Here is a 21,122-nt window from a genome sequence, read left to right on the forward strand (position 1 = left end):
CATGGCAGAGTCAAATAGGAATCCTGACTTAATGAAGTGGTGATTAAAGAGCTCAGCCATGTGCTTCTTGTCAGTAACACCCACATTTATTCTCCAGGTCTTTAACCGTTTTTCAGAACTTCTTGGGGTTAGACCCACAGAGAGAGAACTGCTCTACGTGCCCGGTCGATATTCTGCCATGATTACTATACATTTAGTTAACTGTCGAGACTAAGTTAACAATGAAATAAATGTTAGCTGACATGGCTAATTGAGTTACTGTCAGTGACTGATAAAACAAGGGCTCTAAGCGACAGTTTATGTCACTTATGCGTGGAGCCAGCCCTGCATGGATTTCATTTAGGTTTAAGTAGGCTTATACTTTCATTGTAGGCTGTTGATGGGTGGACATTGGATAGCCTAAAACAATTAACTGAATTTGCTCCATCCCAGGGAGGACTTTGATTGAAAAATCTAGATTTCAAGGTAACACAAATACCGTCGGTGTCATTGGTTTACATTTAGTAAGGAGTTGTTCCGATTGGGGTTGATTTAGGAAGAATCATAATCATGCACTTTGCAACAAAGTTTTTCCTTGATATTGATTTCTTCATAGTCTTGGGCGGCTGCGTCTCTTGAAGCATGTTTGATTCGTGCAGCAAGTTTGTGCAGAAAATAATCTCCGTCGCAGTTAGAGCAGATTGATATGGCTACTGGTAGTTAATTCTGACGTCCGTATACTTCGATAATAAACTATCATTGTGAAAATCGTTGCTCTTGGAACGATACTGTTCGTTGTCCCAGCGCAACAGCAGTCTCTCGAATGCAGCGCATGAATATTATCTCTAGCACGCCACTTCGGAAGTAGGTCACCGTTTTACCATGTCTCAGCTCTATTGGGTGCTCGTTTTATTTCACAATTACACGTCGACACTGTTCATCATTTATAAAAAGGTGTAAGTTGAAGTAAGAGTGGACTCAAATCGACCATCTATCGTGACCTAAGGTAAAATTATATAGCGCATAATGCATCATATTTAATGTATAGCCTATGTAAGATACGTTGTAATAACATGTTTATAACTGCTTTATTATGCTTGCAGTCAGATGTCATGGTTATTCCTTGCCTGCACCCACCTGAACCGTTACTTCTGATATTATAGTATAGCCTTAGAATAGCCCGTGTCGGGAGTCGAACTCAAGAATTTAGAACAGATTTTTAACAGTGCATTATCAATTTCATGATTTGGGTTTAACCGGATTATAATGATTGACCATAATGTTAGGCTAAATGTCCAATTAGTAGGCTAATCGCTCATCTAAATAGTGAGCACGCATTGAGTCGTGTGAGTTGGCGGTCTAAACTCATAGCCTCGTCTGGTAAATCCAGAACTGTGGAGTCTGCCGGAGACTGTGATACGCCCTATGAGAACGGCACTGAGAACGGCACTGTAATGGAAGGTCGGTTAAAATATAGATATGCTTTATTGTCACATACACCGGATAGGTGCAGTGAAATGTGTTGTTTTACAGGGTCAGTCATAGTAGAACAGAACCCCTGGAGCAAATGAGGGTGCCTTGCTCAAGGGAACATCGACAGATTGTTCACCTTCTCGGGCTCAGGTATTTGACAGTGACATTTTGGTTACCGAACCAAAGCTCCGCTAGACTACCTGGTTCCCTCATCATATCCATGGTCTTCCACCGCCCTCTCCCATTATTGCAAGTTAAAAATAATATGATATGACATATCATAAACCATATAATATTATTATTATGACTGTTTTCTTTATCCAAGAGTTATCCATAAAGTTTTCCTTTTTTAATAAAACATTTTTTTAAACAACGTGCGTCATTTACACTTCATTCGTTCCATAGCCTGCTTTCTTATCCCAATGAAGCAACTTGATTTGACATCCATAGACAGAAACTCAAAGTGCCCCCTTCTGTTCCCTCATTATCTCTAAATAAAAATGGTCTTTCTGATGTATTGCATTTCATGGTCCTCGGAGTCCACTGGAAATAATGTCCCTTTAAATTGCGGGATGTTTGGAAATGCAAGGCTAAAAATGCAGTCCAGAATCAAGTCAACTGAACATTATTCTGGTTGCATGTACGTCTGCTATAGAATAGGAAAATGCTGAAGAAGGAATAACCTCATGCAGAGGGTTGGCTTGTTTTTAGAAGGAAAATGACATTGCATTTTTGGGATTATTTTCTTGATACACATCTTAGTATTGATTTGTAAATGAAATGATTATAACATATGAAAACAAGATTATCAGAACCACAGGCATCTGTTCAATTAGTTTTTTTGTCATATCTTATTAATTTCTTGGCTCAGTGGGTGTTTGCAAAGGTTGCGCTTTGGTTGTAAAATATTGGAGGAAACCAGTGCAATGATATTGTGAAGAAAGAACGGACGAGACCTGGGTTCAGTTAGTATTTGTTTTCTTTCAAATACTGCACTTGATTGAGCTTGCTTGGCACAATGGACTCAATGGGGTAGTCCCAAATGTGCAAACCCCATCGATCCGGCACTCAGGGAAGGCTCAATAAAAGGCATGTGTTTGAGTGAACCCACGTCTTTAAGAGTCTTGCATTTGCTAGCAATCATGCATATGATGCATATAGACAAGGGGTATTCTGCATTCCAAAAGGCAATTAATGTAGCCTACATCAAACTTCAGTTCTAATCGATGTGTGAGGAATTTGTGTGAATAACAGACAACTATATCCATAGAATGGCAGGCTGGGGTCCCATAAAGTGCCATATTGTTGGTGTGTATAGAGCCTACTGTTACAATGTGGTATTTCATACAACATCCAGCTCCTGTAGTCCTGTTATTGTTTTTAAGACCAGTTATTAATTTGTGCGTTAAAAAAACCCCATCTCCATTCATGTCATAAGAATTTCCCACTACCTGTACTGGGGGTGATTAGTTAGTTTAGAGGTATGTGTGTTATTCTGCATTGATTTCAGTGGGTAGGCTAATTGTTTGTCACGGGGTTCTTCCTGGGAAGAAGAGGCGGACCAAAACGCAGCGTGGTTATTTCAATACATCTTTAATAAAGATGAAAACCGTGAAAAACCGAAAACAGCCCTATCTGGTGTAACAAACACAAAGACAGGAACAATCACCCACAAACACAAAACAGGCTACCTAAATATGGCTCCCAATCAGAGACAATGACTAACACCTGCCTCTGATTGAGAACCATATCAGGCCCAAACACAGAAACAGACAAACAAGACATCAAACATAGAATGCCCACTCAGATCACACCCTGACCAAACAAAACATAGAACATACAAAGCAAACTATGGTCAGGGTGTGATATTGTTAGGAAATTGTTTGCTTAGTAGTCACACCAACATTTGAATGGTTGCCGATTGATGATAGGCATTTGTATGATAGAAAACATGAATTGTCATAAGAGAAAGCAGTTAAAGAATGTCCATTCAGACAGTAACTATTAGAGTTTTTCAAGCAGACTATGGATCATATCAGCTTTTAGGTTTTATCTCCATGCGGCCAGTATTGGAAAAATACTTCAATCCGGATTGTATGGCATGGCAACAGAGTCTCACAATCAACTCGTGCATATATGTACAAAATGCATTTCAGCAAATTTTGTGCGTATTTCTGGCTTAATTCGTGAGAAAAGACATTAATTTATGTGCTTCTTAATTCTTAAAAGACACAAATTTAACCAGTAGGCTACACACAAGCCTTTTCAAAAACCATATAGACAGTTTTTTTAAATACATTTTAGCAAATTTATCAACAATAAAAAAAATGAAAAACCTTATTTACATACAGTTGAAGTCGGAAGTTTACATACACTTAAGCTGGAGTCATTAAAACTTGTTTTTCAACCACTCCACAAAGTTATTGTTAACAAACTATAGTTTGGGCAAGTCGGTTAGGACATCTACTTAGTGCATGACACAAGTATTTTTCCAAGAATTGTTTACAGACAGATTATTTAACTTATAATTCACTGTATCACAATTCCAGGGGGGCAGAAGTTTACATACACTAAGTTGACTGTGCCTTTAAACAGCTTGGAAAATTCCAGAAAATTATGTCATGGCATTAGATGCTTCTCATTTGAGTCAATTGGAGGTGTACCTGTGGATGTATTTCAAGGCCTACCTTCAAACTCAGTGCCTCTTTGCTTGACATCATGGGAAAATCAAAAGAAATCAGCCAAGACCTCAGAAAAAAAAATGTAGACCTCCACAAGTCTGGTTCATCCTTGGGAGATATTTCCAAACGCCTGAAGGTACCACGTCATCTGTACAAACAATAGTACACAAGTATAAACACCATGGGACCACGCAGCTGTCATACTTACCTCTCAGGAAGGAGCTCTGTCTCCTTGAGATGAACGTACTTTGGTGCGAAAAGTGCAAATCAATCCCAGAACAACAGCAAAGGACCTTGTGAAGATGCTGGAGGAAACAGGTACAAAAGTATCAAAATCCTCATTAAAACAAGTCCTATATCAACATAACCTGAAAAGGCACCTCAGCAAGGAAGAAGCCACTGCTCCAAAACCGTCATAAAAAAAGCCAGACTACAGTTTGCAACTGCACATGGAGACAAAGATCACACTTTTTTGAGAAATGTCCTCTTGTCTGATGGAACAAAATTTGTAACTGTTTTGCCATAATGACCATCGTTATGTTTGGAGGAAAAAGAGGGAGGCTTGCAAGCCGAAGAACACCATCACAACCGTGAAGCATGTGGGGTGCTTTGCTGCAGGAGGGACTGGTGCACTTCACAAAATAGATGGCATCATGAGGACGGAAAATTATGCAGATATATTGAAGCAACATCTCAAGACATCAGTCAGGAAGTTAAAGCTTGGTTGTAAATGGATCTTCCAAATGAACAATGACCCCAAGCATACTTCCCAATTGCTTAAGGATAACAATGTCAAGGTATTGGAGTGGTCATCACAAAGCCCTGACCTAGATCCTATAGAAAATTTGTGGTCAGAACTGAAAAAGCGTGTGCAAGCAAGGAGGCCTACAAACTTAACTCAGTTTCACCAGCTCTGTCTGGAGGAATGGGCCAAAATTCACCCAACTTATTGTGGAAAGTTTGTGGAAGGCTACCCGAAACGTTTGACCCAAGTTAAATATTTTAAAGGCAATGCTACCAGATACTAATTGAGTGTATGTAAACTTCTGACCCACTGGGAATGTGATGAAAGAAGTAAAAGCTGAAATAAATAATTCTCTCTACTATTATTCTGACATTTCACATTCTTAAAACAAAGTGGTGATCCTAACAGAGATAATCCTAAAACAGATAATTTTTAAATGTCAGGAATTGTGAAAAACTGAGTTTAAATGTATCTGGCTAAGGTGTATGTAAACTTCAGACTTCAACACTAGACATTCAGACCCTTTGCTATGAGACTCGAAATTGAGCTCAGTTGCATCTTGTTTCCATTGATCATCATTGAGATGTTTCTACTTGATACTTGTCCACCTGTGGTAAATTCAATTGATTGGATATTATTTGGCAGGTGCACACCTAACCAAGCCATGAGGTCAAAGGAATTGTCCGTAGAGCTCCAAGACAGGATTGTGTCGAGGAACAGATATGGGGAAGGGTACCAAACCATTTCTACAGCATTGAAGGTCCCCAAGAACACAGTGGTCTCCATCATTCTTAAAAATGAAAACATTTGTAACCACCAAGGCTCTTCCTAGAGCTGGCTTCCCAGCCATACTGAGCAATTGGGGGAGTAGGGCCTTGGTCAGGGAGGTGATCAAGAACCCGATGGCCACTCTGACAGAGCGCCAGAGTTCCTCTGTGGAGGTGGGAAAACCTTCCAGAAGGACAATCATCTCTGCTGCACAACACCAATAAGGCCTTTATGTTAGAGTGGCCAGACAGAAGCCACTCCTCAGTAAAAGGCCCATTACAGCCCGCTTGGAGTTTACCAAAAGGCACCTAAAGGACTCTAAGACCATGTGAAACAATATTCTCTAGTCTGATGTAACCAAGATTGAACTCTTTGGCCTGAATGCCAAGCGTCACGTCTGGAGGAAACCTGGTACTACCCCTAAGGTGAAGCATGGTGGTGGCAAATGCAGGTGTGCCCAAGAATACTCAAGGCGGTAATCGCTGCCAAAGGTGCTTCAAAATATATTTGAGATTCCTCAAAGTAGCCACCCTTTGCCTTGATGACAGCTTTGCACACTCTTGGCATTCTCTTAACCAGCTTCTCCTGGAATGCTTTTCTAACAATCTTGAAGGATATCCCACATATGCTGAGCACTTGTTGGCTGCTTTTCCTTGACTCTGCGGTCTAACTCAACCATAACCATCTGAATTGGGTTTAGGTCTGGTGATTGTGGAGGCCAGGTCATCTGATGCAGCACTCCATGACTCTCCTTCTTGAATAAATAGCCGTTACATAACCTGAATGTGTTTTGGGTCATTGTCCTGTTGAAAAGCAAATAATAAGTAAAGGAGTGGAATAAGAATATATATATATATATATATATATATATATATCAATATATGGATGAGCAATGAGAGAGCGGCATAGGCAAGATGCAGTAGATGGTATCTAAGACAGTATCTGCATACGAGATGAGTAATGCAAGATATGTAAACATTATTAAAGTGGCATTATTAGTGACTAGTGATCCATTTATTAAAGTGGCCAATGATGTCAAGTCTGTATGTAGGTAGCAGCCTCTCTGTGTTAGTGATGGCTGTTTAATGGTCTGATGGCCTTGAGATAGAACCTGTTTTTCAGTCTCTCGGTCCCAGCTTTGAAGCACCTGTACTGACCTCGCCTTCTGGATGGAAGCGGGGTGAACAGTCAGTGCCTCGGCTGGTTGTTGATCTTTTGACCTTCCTGTGGCATCGGGTGCTGTAGGTGTCTTGGAGGGCAAGTAGTTTGCCCCGGTAATGCGTTGTGCAGACCACACCCTCTGGAGAGCCTTTCTGTTGTGGGCGGTGCAGTTCAGTCTCTCGGTCCCAGCTTTGAAGCACCTGTACTGACCTCGCCTTCTGGATGGTAGCGGGGTGAACAGTCAGTGCCTCGGCTGGTTGTTGATTTTTTTTCCACCTTCCTGTGGCATCGGGTGCTGTAGGTGTCCTGGAGGGCAAGTAGTTTGCCCCGGTAATGCGTTGTGCAGACCCACCCTCTGGAGAGCCTTTCTGTTGTGGGCGGTGCAGTTGCTGTACCAGGCGGTGATGCAGCCTGACAGGATAATCTCAATTGTGCATCTGTAAAAGTTTGTCAGGATTTTAGGTGACAAGCCAAATTTCTTCAGCCTCCTGAGGTTGCAATTATTTCTAAACCTGTTATTGCTTTGTTATTACGGGGTATTGTGTGTAGATTGATGAGGGTGAAAAAATAGTTTAAGTATTTTAGAATAAGTCTAACATAACAAAATGTGGAAAAAGTCAAGGGGTCTGAATAATTTCCGAATGCACTGTAGATGTTAAAGTAGTATCTTTGCCCTTCTAAGAGGTTGTAATAAGCATATGATTTGAATCTTTTTCCATTGAATACACAGTCCCAGTCTGTTCAGTGTTAAAACTTCTTGGCGCTACCCATCCCGTTAGCGGGATCATTTTCGTCAGCAACCGCTGAATAGCATAGCGCAACAGTCAAATAATATGAAATCACAAGTGCAATATTGCAAAACACAGCTTAGCCTTTTGTTAATCCACCTGTCGTCTCAGATTTTGAGATTATGCTTTACAGCGAAAGCAATCCAAGTGTTTGTGTAAGTTTATCGATAGCATAGCATAACATGTACACTTAGCATCAGGAAGCTTGGTCACCAAAATGTATATTTCAGTTTTTTTGTATTTGTTGTGTTCATAATAAAAAAGACATCAAATAAAAAATAAAAATAAATGAAAAAAAGAAGATCCCAAACCCTCCCCTAACCCGGACGACACTGGACTCACACCAGGATGTCTACTGGCACAGCTAGCACTGCGATGCAGTACCTTAGACCACTGCGCTACTCAGGAGGCCTGGCCCAACACTCTTAACCGCTAAGCTACCTGCCGAATCACTTAAGCATGATTGGAACTACACAATGGGATAGGGCAAGTTTTTGCTTTCCATGACTCAATATTGTGTGTGTGTGTGTGTGTGTGTGTATGTGTGTGTGTGTATGTGTGTCCACCTGATGGGAAATTCATCTATTGAGATGATCCTATGGAAGTCAGCAGCAGTACCCTTCTGACTGTGTGGCTAATTTAAAACCAATATCCCCTCTGTGTTGATAGCGTCATAATGGTTTGGGCTAGAAACTAATATGACCTCACTATGGAAAGCTGAGACTCTTTCAAACATGTACCATAATAAAAACTGTATTGAGCCTTACTTTCTTATTGCGCGTGCATTCACTGTCATGTCGGCTAAGTTTCTGCAAAAAAACTCTCCCCATTCATTGTTATTTCTATGTCTCCTCCCCCAGGGTCTGTATGAAGGGATGTGATGAACCATGCACGACAGAAGGACTCTCTGAGCAGATACCATTCCGGTAACTCCTGGGAGCAGTTCGGGGGGGTGCCACATGCTGAGGCCATGGTGGGGGGAGCCCGGCCTGATCGCCCAAAACTAAAAAGAGGGAGGCCCAAGAAGATCAAGAGGGGTAGAACGAAAGAGCGCAATGATCTGAGAGTGGTGGAGAAGAAGGAGGAGGAGAAGGACAGGAAGCTGTACCAGGAAGCTGTAAGCTGTGCCAGGACACTGGATCAATGTGAGGGGGACACCCTCAACTGTCGCGTCTTTCTCACCCGTCTGGAGGAGAGTGGTGATGAGGACAAGGCGAGCTGCTTGAAGGGTCGAATAGAGACCAAAGAGGAAGGGAGCCATAACCTGGTGCGTGGAAGGACCAAGCCCTGCAAGTCTAGACAAAAGACCTTCAAAGCTTATCAGAAATTGCCGGAATTAAACAAACAATTAAAATTGTTATGCACATTACCTGTTGTGGAGCCTCACAAACGGAGACTAGCCTCTCTGAATGCAGAGGCTGTGAATAGGCTGCTCTTATATAGAGAATATCCTCAAGGGGCCAGACTCATAAAGAAGCTACAGTCCAATGGGAATCTGGCAAAAGATGCAGTAATTTTGGGACACAACACCCCAAGGGGTCCTAAAGTGGCAAAATCAGACATTTATGTAACTGGAAGTTCCAAACAAAACAAAAAGTCTATGAAGATGGAGGACATGGATCTGCTGAGTCTGTACGGTCCTACCCCCCGGCGTCAGGCCAGTCTCAACGCTGCTGCTTTGCTCAAGATCACCAGCACCTCCTTCAAAGCCAAACACCGGGTGGCTAAGACCAACTGCAAGCAACTGAGTGCAGTACTGAGGACCAAACAGTCACTGCACCCCAAGTTAAAGAAACAACAGTATCATAAACTCCAACACGGGAAATACCAGACCCATCCACAGCTGGTTCAGAGATGCTGTAATCTCTATAAGAGGGAGTCATTCCACCCCGAACCCCAGTGGGAGGGGATTACAGGGGGGAACGGCTCCATCAGATCTGGCTTCCACTGTCGAGCCTTGCTGGGCTACCCGATGAAGTCTGTGAAGGAGGAACAGGTCAAGACGCAGTTGACTCCTTCTTTCTACTGCTGCTCCCAAGAAAGGTCAGTGGAGTATTGCCACCAACTGGCACTGTTCCTCAACCAGAAGAGCTTCGGTGAAGACAAACTTGAGGAGCGTTCGCTCTCCAATAGCTACCTCCCCTCTCCCCGTTCCCTGGCTCACCCACATGCCCTAACCATAAGCCCCCACCCTTACCCGTGTTTCTCGGGCTACTACGTCCACTTTTCTCACCATGAAACCTCCTCTACACTCATGACCTCCGTGAGCTCCATCCCCATGCCCTACCCTCCCTCCTCTGTGGCCCCCATCCCATTGAGCGAGGCTCCACAACAGGGCTCTCTACCCTCAGGAATCGCCCACCCGGTCTACTGCTATGGAGAATCCTGCCAAATCAGTGGATACGCATATAGAGCAGTACCGACGCTAGCCAGCAGGAGGTGCTCCAGCTGCAGCCACAAGATTAAGATGGGTAAGGGGAGGCAGAAATGCCTATAAATACAGTCACCTCCACAATTATTAGCACCCTTGATAAAAATGAGCAAAAATACTGTATAAAATAAATTATACAAATACTGAGCTATATTATATGCTTATTTTTTTAAAATATTATTTTATACAAATACAATTGCTCAGAGAAAGAGATTTTGCTAAACAAGTAAGTAAAACAAATAAGTTATTGGCACCTCTAAAGATTATTATAAATAAGATGTAACAAAATTAAATCTGCATTAACATTCTACTTTTAAAAATGAATCTCAGTTTAAGGAACTGTATTGTGGCCTTCCATGGCTTCCTATTTCACTGGGGTATAAAAATGAGGTAGTACACACATATATATTATCCCTTTGTCATTCATCATGTGAAAAGGCAAAGAACCCACAAACGAAAATAAATAAATGGTTGTTAACCTTCAAAAAACAGGCAATGGGAGAAAAAACAATTGCAAAAAAAACGAGTATACCACTTACCACTCTTTGGGCAACAATTAAGAAGTTTAAAACCAGTGGAACAGTGGTAAACTTGCCTGGTATTGGACGCAAGTGTATCTTGTCCCCACGCACAGTGGGGAAGATGGTTCTGGAGACAAAGAAAAAACCAAGGGCCAAAGTTGGAGAATTACATTCACCACCTCCATACCAATATGCTCTTTGGAAGGGTTGCCTTTATTATTAAGAGCAACCAACAATTGTAAATGCCAGGAGTTCGCTAAACGTATTGGCACTTGGTTTGGAACCAGTGCTATGGTCAGATGACATGAAAATAGAGCTCTTTGGCCATGCACACCAGTGGTGAGTTTGGAGACAAAAGCATGATGTGTATTCAGAAAAAAAACTCATACCCAGCTAGCAAATAACATTCTGAGAACCATATGTTTCTTAGAGCTTGGTGAGAGTGTGGTTAATTATTTTCTTGGTTTTTTATTACTTTACAGAAGTTTCCTAAAAGTTCAAACATGGTTGGATTTAATAAAAATGTTGATAATGTTTTAGGAATGCAACTGGTTTGACATTGGGAATGTTCTCACATTGTTTCTAATGTTCTCGGAACAATGTCCTTCTGTGGAAATGTCAGTAACTCAGCATAACATTTCCTACAGGTTTCCTCATGGTTCTATTTAAAGTCTTGTTCTCAAATTGTTCTGAGAACGTTAAGACAACTTTCCATAAGAAAACGTTAGTAACGTTCAGAGAACGTTCGAAAAATATTATTTAAAAATATATACATTCCGTTCTCAGCGTCATCAAAACTACATGTATCTCAATCCTCTATCTTGTTAAGTGTTTCAGCCACTAATTGGCCACACCTGATCTTAATGAGTACTTGTTTCCTTTGAAATGGGTTCTGTCTGAATACACTAAAATGAACAGCTTTGTATAAGTAAAAAAAAACATGGCATGCTATCTCCATCCTGGTGGTGCAATGGACTAATTCCATGTTTTAGAGAACAGAAGATCATAGGTTCAAATCATAGTGACACAATAAAAAATAAATGTGTTTCCATGATTAATGCCTAAGAAAATGAATTTCCATGTGTGCCTGGAGTTAGCCTAAGCTAGAAAAAAGTTAGCCTAAGCTAGCAGTGTTATTAAAAGTCTTATTGAAACATATTCTCAGAACATAATTTAAAAATTAGCTTCAAATAATTAAATACCTTCTGTTCTCAGATCGTTAATAAAGCCTCCCAGGGAACCATAGTAATACGTTATCAGAATCTACCTGTAACCTAAGAATTAACGTTGACAGAACAGGCTAAATGTTCACGTCAGTTCTCAGAACATAACAAAAAAAAATACGTTTTACCAGTCAGGAAACTTATGGCTTCATTCCCAGAACTAGTGAGAAACCAAAAATGTATCTTCCCACAACTTCCTAGGAACCAAATGTGCTAGCTGGGTACCTACTTAAAAAAATGGTGGTGGATCTTTGATGTTATGGGGCTGTTTTGCTTCCACTGGTCCTGGGAACCTTGTTAAGGTCAACGGCATCAAGAACTCTACTATGTACCAGGACATTTTAGCCAAAAAACCTGGTTGCCTCTGCCAGGAGGTTCAACTTGGCAACAAGTGGCTCTTCCAGCAAGACAACAACCCCAAGCACACATCAATATCTACAAAGAAAGGATTAACTGACCACAAAATCAACATTTTGGCAATGGTCATCTCTGTCTTCGGACGACAACCCCATTGAAAACCTTTGGTTTGAATGAATTGAAGAGGGCAGTCCATAAGCGTAGACCAAAGGTTATTAAGGATCTGGGAATATTCTGTACTGAGGATCCCTCCCAATATGTCTCCAATCTCAACATTTTTTTAAGAAAATGTCTCAGTGTTCAGTTCCTCGCAAAGGAAGGCTGCCGGAGTATTAAAAACAGGGTTGCCAATAATTTTTTTATTTATTCTTATCACTTGTTAAACAAAATCTCTTTCTCTGAGCAATTGTATTCGTCTAAAATAATGTCTTTTTTTTAGTTTACAATATAGCTCAGTATTTGTCAAATGTATTTTATACAGTCTTTTTTTGCTCATCTTTATCAAGGACGGTAATCACTTTGGAAGTGAATGTATATAGTGATAATGATGTGAAATGGCCATGATAGTTGCAGGGTGTTAACCACATGTTTGAGATGGCTCAGTGTCCTTTAAGTCGATCAGTCAAACCAGCAACAATCTGTGGAGAATACTTATGTTTTGACCTTGAGAATACTCCTCACAGGAATGGCAGTTATAGGAAAAGGTTACAGAGAATAAGAAATGTCACATGGGAGGGAAGAATCAACATTTTATAAGAAATTTGTTCAGTCATGTTCTCCGGATTCATTCAGTGGGGTCTAAAAGCCTGGTAGGGTTTAACATCCACAGTCCTGAGCTGAACTTTGTTTCTTCATCCTTGACCCCCCCCACTCAACGTACATGGTCAGTGGAGTTCCTTACCTACTGTATCTAGCCACTAGTTGTATGAGTATTCACCACAGATGGTTTAGATAGAATGTACTGTATTTACTACTGAAGCTGAGTAGTATTCATGCGGAGATGCCAAGCTGTGGTCTTTGATCAGTTACTCTGGAATCCCAATTGCTCCCAGTGGTCCTCTATATAGGGTCTGTTAATCTTTGTAGCAGAGCTTGGTACTGTACACACATGATGAAGGAAAAAGGAAACCGCACACTGCTCTTGATAGTATCACTGATCTTTAATATGCTTTACGTATCGGCCTCACAGCCTTCGTCAGAGCTTTATTTTTTTTAAATTAGCACCCTTATGTAGACCTAGCCCCACCCACATCCGTTCCACGCATCGGAAGTGGTTGGAGGTGAAGGAAAAACAAGTGTTACCAAATATAACAATATGCATTTCACAAATATTCAAATAAAGTGTGTAAATAAGATGTATTAAACACGTATGTAAAACCACAATGAGGACATAGACCTACCGAGCAAGTTTTCATTAATCATTGGGTACATCGTACAAAAAACATCAGAGTAATCTTAAATAGGGGAATAATTCATGTTCAAATTCACAACATAACATATCATTAAGACCTTTAGGAAATAATGTTTGGAGGGTGAAAATCCGAAAACATTATTACATTACATTAGAGTACAATACAGCCTCTCTACTACCTTTGTGCACTGGTCTTAATGGTCAGGTGAAGCTGCCCCACAGCTTGGTTGATTCCTATGTTAAAAAAAAAGACTACATTTCATTAGAGTACAATACAGCGTCTATACTACCTTTGTGCACAGATCCAGTCATGCATTGACTGCCGAGATGAGAGTCAAGTAGCATAAATGCTATAATACAAAAAAAAAAAAACATTTAGCGTAATAGGTGGCTAAACACTATTCACAAAAAAAGGTGCATAAAATGCTTTGACCTCAACTGACTGCATCACTTTGTATATTACAGTATCATATCAACTTTAACCAGTTCTCTGATTCCACACTGCCGGTCTGTGGTCCATCAGACCACAATAAATGGACATCTCTGTCATTCTGATGTGCATTTGTGGCCTGCTGTTTCAGCCTTGTGCCTCACAGCTACAATTAATACAGGGGATACAGATAGGCAGTGTTCTAATCTCTACTGCATGCAGCGTCGGTGTTTCTATATCAGTGGTGCTGAAACAGAGTGGGCTCACCATGACAGGAAAGGAGAGGATGAGTCTAAAGTTTTTGTGAGGGTCTATGTTAGGGTGCGTGTGGGTGCATGTGTGTGTGTTTACGAGACTGGTCACTCCAGTGTCTGACAGCTCCAATTCTCCCCACAGAAGACTACTCCTCGTCTCTAGAGGACCACAGCTCCTCCTCTGTCCCAGCCTCCCCCGCACCCCGGCCCCTCTCCGGCTGCCCCGCCAGCCCCAGCACTCCCCCAGCTGCCCAATCAGTGGCCTGCTTTCAGACCTCTCTATCAGACCCCAGCCAACTGCAGGTCCCGCTGCAGGTGGTCCGGGAGTGCCCTCAGAGTGCCAAGCCACCCAGCAGCTCTCTGTCTGGGGTGAGCAGCGGCTCGTGTTCCGTCTGCCCCCACATTCAAGACAAGCAGCAGCTGGGGCCCGCCAGCCTCGCAGCCTGCAGAGCTGCCAAGCAGCATAGGATCACCTGTCGCCGGGCAACCAATGGTTGGCTGCCCGTGGGCGTGCCCTTCGAGAGGGAGGTTTTCACTGTGGTACGTGTTGCTGTGTTAAAGGGATAATCCACCCCCAGAAATAAAAATCATGAAACTCCTGTCAATTTGGTGAAAGCCTATGTTTAATCAGTAGGTAAAGTGATAATATTCCAGTGATTTAACTTCTAAGTGGTCCGTCTGTGAAATCAGGAAATCATGTAGGAACGCATTATAGCTACTGTACATGGTTCTCGTCACTGGAGATAGGGGATCACACTATCACATCCAATAATGCTTTTAAAACAATTACCTGCACTCAGATCACCAAATCAGCCAATAGATGGAATGGGCATACTTGTCTAGAACAGCGATTCTCAACTGTTGGGAACATTTGAATGGGTTGCGGTTGTCATTTAAAAATAATAATAATAAAAAATAATGATTTTATGAATAAATACTACAGTCTGAACTTGAGTGACTTACACCAGGTAGAAAGTTTGTAGAAATTATAATGAATTTACATTTTAAAATAATTTTCTCTCTGAAAATGAATAACAGTATTTTTAATATAGAGCTATTAGTAGTGCCATTTTGGTTCATTTTGTGGTCTCAATTTAAAATATACTGAAGAAATGGATAAATGCAACATGTAAAGTTTTGTTCCCATGTTTCATGAGCTGAGATAAAAGATCACAGAAATATTCCATATTCACTAAAAGCTTATTTCTCTCAAATGTTGTGAACAAATTTGTTTACATTCCTGTTAGTGAGCATTTCTCCTTTGCCAAGATAATCCATCTACCTGACAGGTGTGGCATATCAAGAAGCTGATTAAACAGCATGATTATTACACAGGTGCACCTTGTGCTGGGAATAATAAAAGGCCACCCTAAAATGTGCAGTTTTGAGGGTGTGTGCAATTGGCATGCTAACTGCAGGAATGTCCACCAAAGTTGTTGACAAATAATTGAATGTAAATTTCTCTACCATAAGCTTCCAACTTCGTTTTACAGAATTTGGCAATACGTCCAACCGGCCTCAAAACCGTAGACAACGTGTAATCACGCCAGCCCAGGACCTCCACATCCTTCTTCCTCACCTGCGGGATCGTCTGAGGGGGTGCTGAGGAGTATTTATGTCTATAATAATGTCCTTTTGTAGAGAAAAACTCATTCTGATTGGCTGGACCTGGCTCCCCAGTGGGTGGGCCTATGCCCTCCTAGGCTGACTCATGGCTGCACCCTTGCCCAGTCCTGTTAAATAGATATCCCAGTCCTGTGAAATCAATCCATTTATTTTAATTGACTGATTCACTTACATGAACTGTCAAATCTTTGAAATTGTTGCATGTTGCGTCTATATTTTTGATCAGTATAGGTTTCCAGATTGTGTTTTGGCGATTATGTTTTTTCAAATATTGGGTCACGAATGAGACAACCTGGTTCAATTTGGGTCCCGAGGCAAAACCAGTTGAGAACCACTGGTCTAGAACACATCCAACCGTTTATATCGTCACAAGAAAGTATATTTTGATTAGATGTGCTCAATCTAAACAGTGCACCAAATGTTCAATTCAGTTTCTCCTTCAAGTACCATCTCGCAATGCGCCCTGTTTGCCTGTGGGAAATGTGGGAAAGGGCTGTTGTTCCCATAGCAATGTACTCTGCACTTGCTCTGGGCAGAGAGGAACTGCAAGTTGAAATCAGTGAGATAAACTTCTAAATGGATAGAGCAATTTGTTTAGGTCATTTTCCAGCTAGCTAGCTACTTTACATGCTGATATTTACTTTGGTATTATTGTACGTAGCTATGTTTGCTAGCTTCTTTTGCAATTTGGAAATTGTTGTGGAAATCTGTCGCAGCTCAAGTCGACTACAAAAACGACATTGTAATGCTCTCTCTCTGGGCTAGCTACAATGTTGGTTTTGTAGTCGACTTGAGCTGCAACAGATTTCCACAACGATTTTCACATTGCAACAAAATAAAAAATAATTCACATGTTGCTACCAACCTTTGTTATAACAACAAAATGAAACATTTCTTCACCCCAAAATATTGTTTTCACATTTTAGTGTTATTTAACAATGTTCAACACTGGAATTAGTGGTTTGGGGTGGAATATTCCTTTAAGAGATATTGGTTGTACCTTGTAAGGTAACTTGCTGAGGCTACAGAATATTATATTTAGTACTGTAAAGACAAACTTTGTCTGTATGCATGTATGATATTATTACACATCATGTGCTTAGCTTGTGCTTGCATGTACTAATAACATTGCTAATAGTATGTGGCAACAATGGTTATATTTTGAATATGTTTCCAGGGGGAAGAGACAACAGTGTTGCGCAAATGTTTTGAAGGGGTCAAACGGGATGGGGAGGTAATTTGGGTTCGAGACACAGTCCTGCTGCGCTCTGGCCCCAGGAAAAAGTATCTGCCCTACATAGCCAAAATCTCAGCCCTATGGGAGGACTCAGAATCCGGTGAGGCACCACCTTTTTTACACAAATCTAAACTGACACAGATGGATGAAAAACGAAACTATAGCCATGTTTAAAACCATAGACCCACAGGTTCAAATAGTATTGATTTTGTTTGAAATACTTCAAATTGAGCTTGCCTTGCACAATGGAACTAATGGAATAGCCCCAAAAGTACAAAACCTGCCCATCTTTTCTTCCAGGCAGGAATCAAATGCTCAAAACATTAGAATGAAAACAAATACAATTTGAACCAAGGTTTGTTAAACAGACCAGTGTTTGCTGCATAATCATTTAGAGAATGTGACAAAACGTGAAATATTATGAATAGGATCCCTACCCATCATCGGATGGAATCCCTACCCATCATAATTCGATACAACTTCAGTTATCCTCTTATCACTCTGAAAATTGCACTGTCTGTGTGTATCCTTAGGAGAGATGATGATGAGTCTGTTTTGGTACTACCGCCCAGAACACACACAGGGAGGCCGCAATCCCAGCACACACTGTGAGGTGAGTTTGCAGAAAGCTGAGTTCATACTGTGTGGCTGCAATCCACAATGTTTGTCCAGCCCCAGCTTGGTTCTCCATAGGGAATGAGATGGCAAACACATTGCTTCCGTTGAATTATGTATTTCCTGGAGAAATAGGCTACAGGCTTCCCGTTGTCAATATCCCTCAGGAACAAACAGACTTTGTTCACCCAGGCTAGAAATAATAAACAGCAGCCTTATTCACAACCCACTGGGCACAGATGTCAATTCAACGTTTATTCCACGTTAGTTCAACGTAATTTCATTGAAATGACGTGGAAACAACGTTGATTCAATCAATGTGTGCCCAGTGGAAATGATCTGCGAGAGAGCTAGTAGGGAAAAAAAGGTTTTGAAACAGGGAGGCACTAACTGAACTTGTCCAACATAGCGGGGAGGGTCTCCCTGAAAGTGCCACCAGAGTGGTACGGCCTGATTTTCATGACCTGTTGTAAAACATTTTGCTGCAGTGTGCCGTACTTTAATACCCTAGGCTTTGAGAAGACCAAAGCTACTGCTTTGCTCTACTAAAGCCTCTGTAAGGATAACTAGCTAGGGTTAAAACAAGACACACTTTTTTGATCTCCCATGACTGTGTGATTTCCTGATGGTAAGTGGGTCTTGGTAATGATGTCAGATAGTTGCGAGATTCCTCTTCATATTAAAGGGATAGTTCAGTCATAACATATTTTGATACATGTACATATATATGTAAAATTGCTGAAATATCCCTTTAAGCAAGGTATTTGTTTTGGTTCATAAGTGAAGATTCATGCATCATTTTCTTCAGTCTTGTCACCTGACTTTGTTTCCAGAATGAGATTTTTGCATCTCGTCATCAGGACCAGAACAGTGTGGCCTGCATTGAAGACAAGTGCTACGTTTTGACGTTAGCACAGTACTGTAGGTAAGGTGTCTGTTTTTCGCTGATGGAATTTGGGCGTGAGAATCAATAGGATGTGGGAGCCACATGATGTTGAGTGGATTGTATTATATTATATCTGTTGCATTGTATTTGTTCACTTTTATTTTTCTCGTGAGCTATTCTAAGATGTTAAAGGACAATTCCGCCACTTTTCAACCTCATATTCATTATCTCCAGCACCATACCAGTGTCTAGATATGTAAAAACTATGTGTTTCTATGATCTGTGATTAAAAAGACAAGAAAAAAATGCTTCTCTGTGTCCATCCCAAGGTAGTATTAAAAGTACGAAAAACAGTATTTTCATGCTCTCCATGCAGCGCGAAACTCTTCGTTTTTGAAAATCACTGTTTTCACAAATGTTTATTAACTTCTGATGAGGTCATCGGGAGGAACATTTTAAATGTTATATATTTTTCTACAAAACATAGAAATGTGCCGTTTTCACATATGTAGACACTGGTATTTTGCTGGAGATAATGAAAATGAGGTTAAAAAACTTCCATTTCCATTTAAGCATTTGGGTGGTCTTCTTGACATGGTATTTCAGATTTTGTGCCTTCGTGAAATGTCGCGGGAAGGGTCTCCCTGAAAGTGCCACCAGAATGGTACGGCCTTGTGTTGAATACGGCACCTCTGCCCACCGCTGTGTGCCCACGGACATCGACCCCAACCTGGTGTTCGTCTGTCGCCACGTCTACGACTTCCGCTACGGGCGCATCCTGAAGAACCTGCAGTAGCACTTGTGAGGACAGTGGTAGAAGGAAGGAATATAAACAGTGAAAGAAGAGGTTAAAAATACACTATTTGGTTCTTTTCTCAGAATCCTCACCAAAAGCGCCAGTTGAGACAGACCAAGCCACTCTGTTTTGAGAGGGGCGTGAGATGTCAACAGTTTTAGGCTGAGTAAGTCTCGATGTCTGGAAGTGTTTTTGCTCAATGTCTCTCTATCTCTCTCTCGCTCGCAAGTCCTGTGGGTCACAATTGGTCAATGAGTAAATGTTTTTTATCATCCCAAGCACAAATTCCCTTTTTTGTTTTTACTACTTTGCCAAATGATGATTTTATTTTTGCATCATCCCATTCCTTTGCCTATAAATATGTGGGTTAGTAGTCACGTTTTGTGTTGACAGATGGTACGAGTTAAGACTTGTTTTGGATTTAACAGGATGACTCATAAATTAAATGATGGCTTAACACTTTTATCTGTAATGATTTAGTCTTGAATTTAAATTTTAATTGGCTTAAGGGCATAGAGAACTATGTATTTATATATGGAGAAAATCTAATTTATTTTTAAAGTCATTTAAGAGTGAATTATTTAGACTTTTCAAAACGAGAAATTATCCAGGCATTTGCCAACACTGACTCGCTGTCTGCACTGTCTTAGAGGTAAAGTACCTGTGAATCCCAAACCAGCCCCTCGCCCCTACCAACTCACTCAGAGGTGCCCTCCGTTGTCATGCCCTCCGTTGTCATGGGCTGCTGAAGAAATTCCTAGGGGGACTTCTAGAGTGGAGAGGTGATGAAATAAACCCATCAACTTTGGTACACACTTGTGACTTGAATCGTGCAATTCATGTTTCACATTTAAACACTAATTTAAATAATTATATGAGCAGGAAATTCTAATGAACAAATTCCCCTTGTTGTCTTAGAAGATATAAACCTCAGTAACATTACATAGAATTTTTGAGGTAATTTATTTGGTATTTGCTCAAAATCAGACACAAATTAATGCATATTGCGCCAACTCCAAACATATTGCGCTGCGTGTTGTGGCTATCACTTTGATCATTTTAACTCCCTCAGTTTTGGACATTTGTGCATATGGCGGAGGCGTGCATGAACGTGCAAATGGAGGGCAGAAAGGAAAGGACAGTTTTTTTTTATTCAGCATATGAATGACCGGTGACTCTTAACTGGAAGGGCCACCCCAAGATAATGTTTTTGCCCTACTACCCTGCCTTGAATTGACCAATGAACAAGTGTTCATTGCCCTTGAGCAAGGTAGTTAACCCCCAACAATAACTGCTTCCCGGGCGCCGATGACGTCGATTAAGGCATCCCCTGTGGAAGACACATTTTAGTTGAATGCTTTCACTTGTGCAACTGACTACTTTCCAAAAAAGTAGGACAACATTATTGTTATTTTATGTATTTTTTAAATGCCATTTTTTTCTGGTAAATTCTGTTAATTGATAACAAATGGATTTACCAAAAAGGGAATAGAAAGGAGTGTAAAATGTCAAATTCAACTTATTCCCCGGTGTAGAAAACTCTGAATTCCATATTTCTTATGTTTATTTTTTTATTTTACCTTTATTTAACCAGGCAAGTCAGTTAAGAACAAATTCTTATTTTCAATGACGGCCTGGGAACAGTGGGTTAACTGCCTGTTCAGGGGCAGAACGACAGATTTTGTACCTTGTCAGCTCGGGGGTTTGAACTCGCAACCTTCCGGTTACTAGTCCAACGCT

At 40.9% G+C, this 21,122-nt stretch overlaps 1 protein-coding gene across 1 annotated transcript; it reads left to right on the plus strand.

Annotated features, from left to right (window-relative positions):
• The first annotated feature begins 845 nt into the window (after window positions 1–845).
• On the plus strand, window positions 846–20,191 carry LOC139383735 (bromo adjacent homology domain-containing 1 protein-like). Its single transcript, XM_071128293.1, has 7 exons — window positions 846–985; window positions 8,456–10,066; window positions 14,365–14,762; window positions 17,026–17,185; window positions 17,619–17,698; window positions 18,534–18,625; window positions 19,193–20,191. The coding sequence occupies exons 2-7, from the start codon at window positions 8,476–8,478 to the stop codon at window positions 19,380–19,382; spliced, it is 2,511 nt and encodes an 836-aa protein (XP_070984394.1). The 5' UTR covers window positions 846–985; window positions 8,456–8,475; the 3' UTR covers window positions 19,383–20,191.
• Window positions 20,192–21,122: the final 931 nt, after the last annotated feature.

Source organism: Oncorhynchus clarkii, chromosome 25 (assembly GCF_045791955.1).
Source record: "Oncorhynchus clarkii lewisi isolate Uvic-CL-2024 chromosome 25, UVic_Ocla_1.0, whole genome shotgun sequence".
NCBI classification, from domain to species: domain Eukaryota; kingdom Metazoa; phylum Chordata; class Actinopteri; order Salmoniformes; family Salmonidae; genus Oncorhynchus; species Oncorhynchus clarkii.

Excerpts from the sequence above, each read along its gene's own strand:
- LOC139383735 (XM_071128293.1), top strand. The coding sequence starts at position 8,476 with ATGAACCATGCACGACAGAAGGACTCTCTGAGCAGATACCATTCCGGT. Across the intron at positions 17,186-17,618 it reads ATGGGAGGACTCAGAATCCG|GAGAGATGATGATGAGTCTG; the intron begins GTGAGGCACCAC and ends GTGTATCCTTAG. Across the intron at positions 18,626-19,192 it reads ACGTTAGCACAGTACTGTAG|ATTTTGTGCCTTCGTGAAAT; the intron begins GTAAGGTGTCTG and ends ATGGTATTTCAG.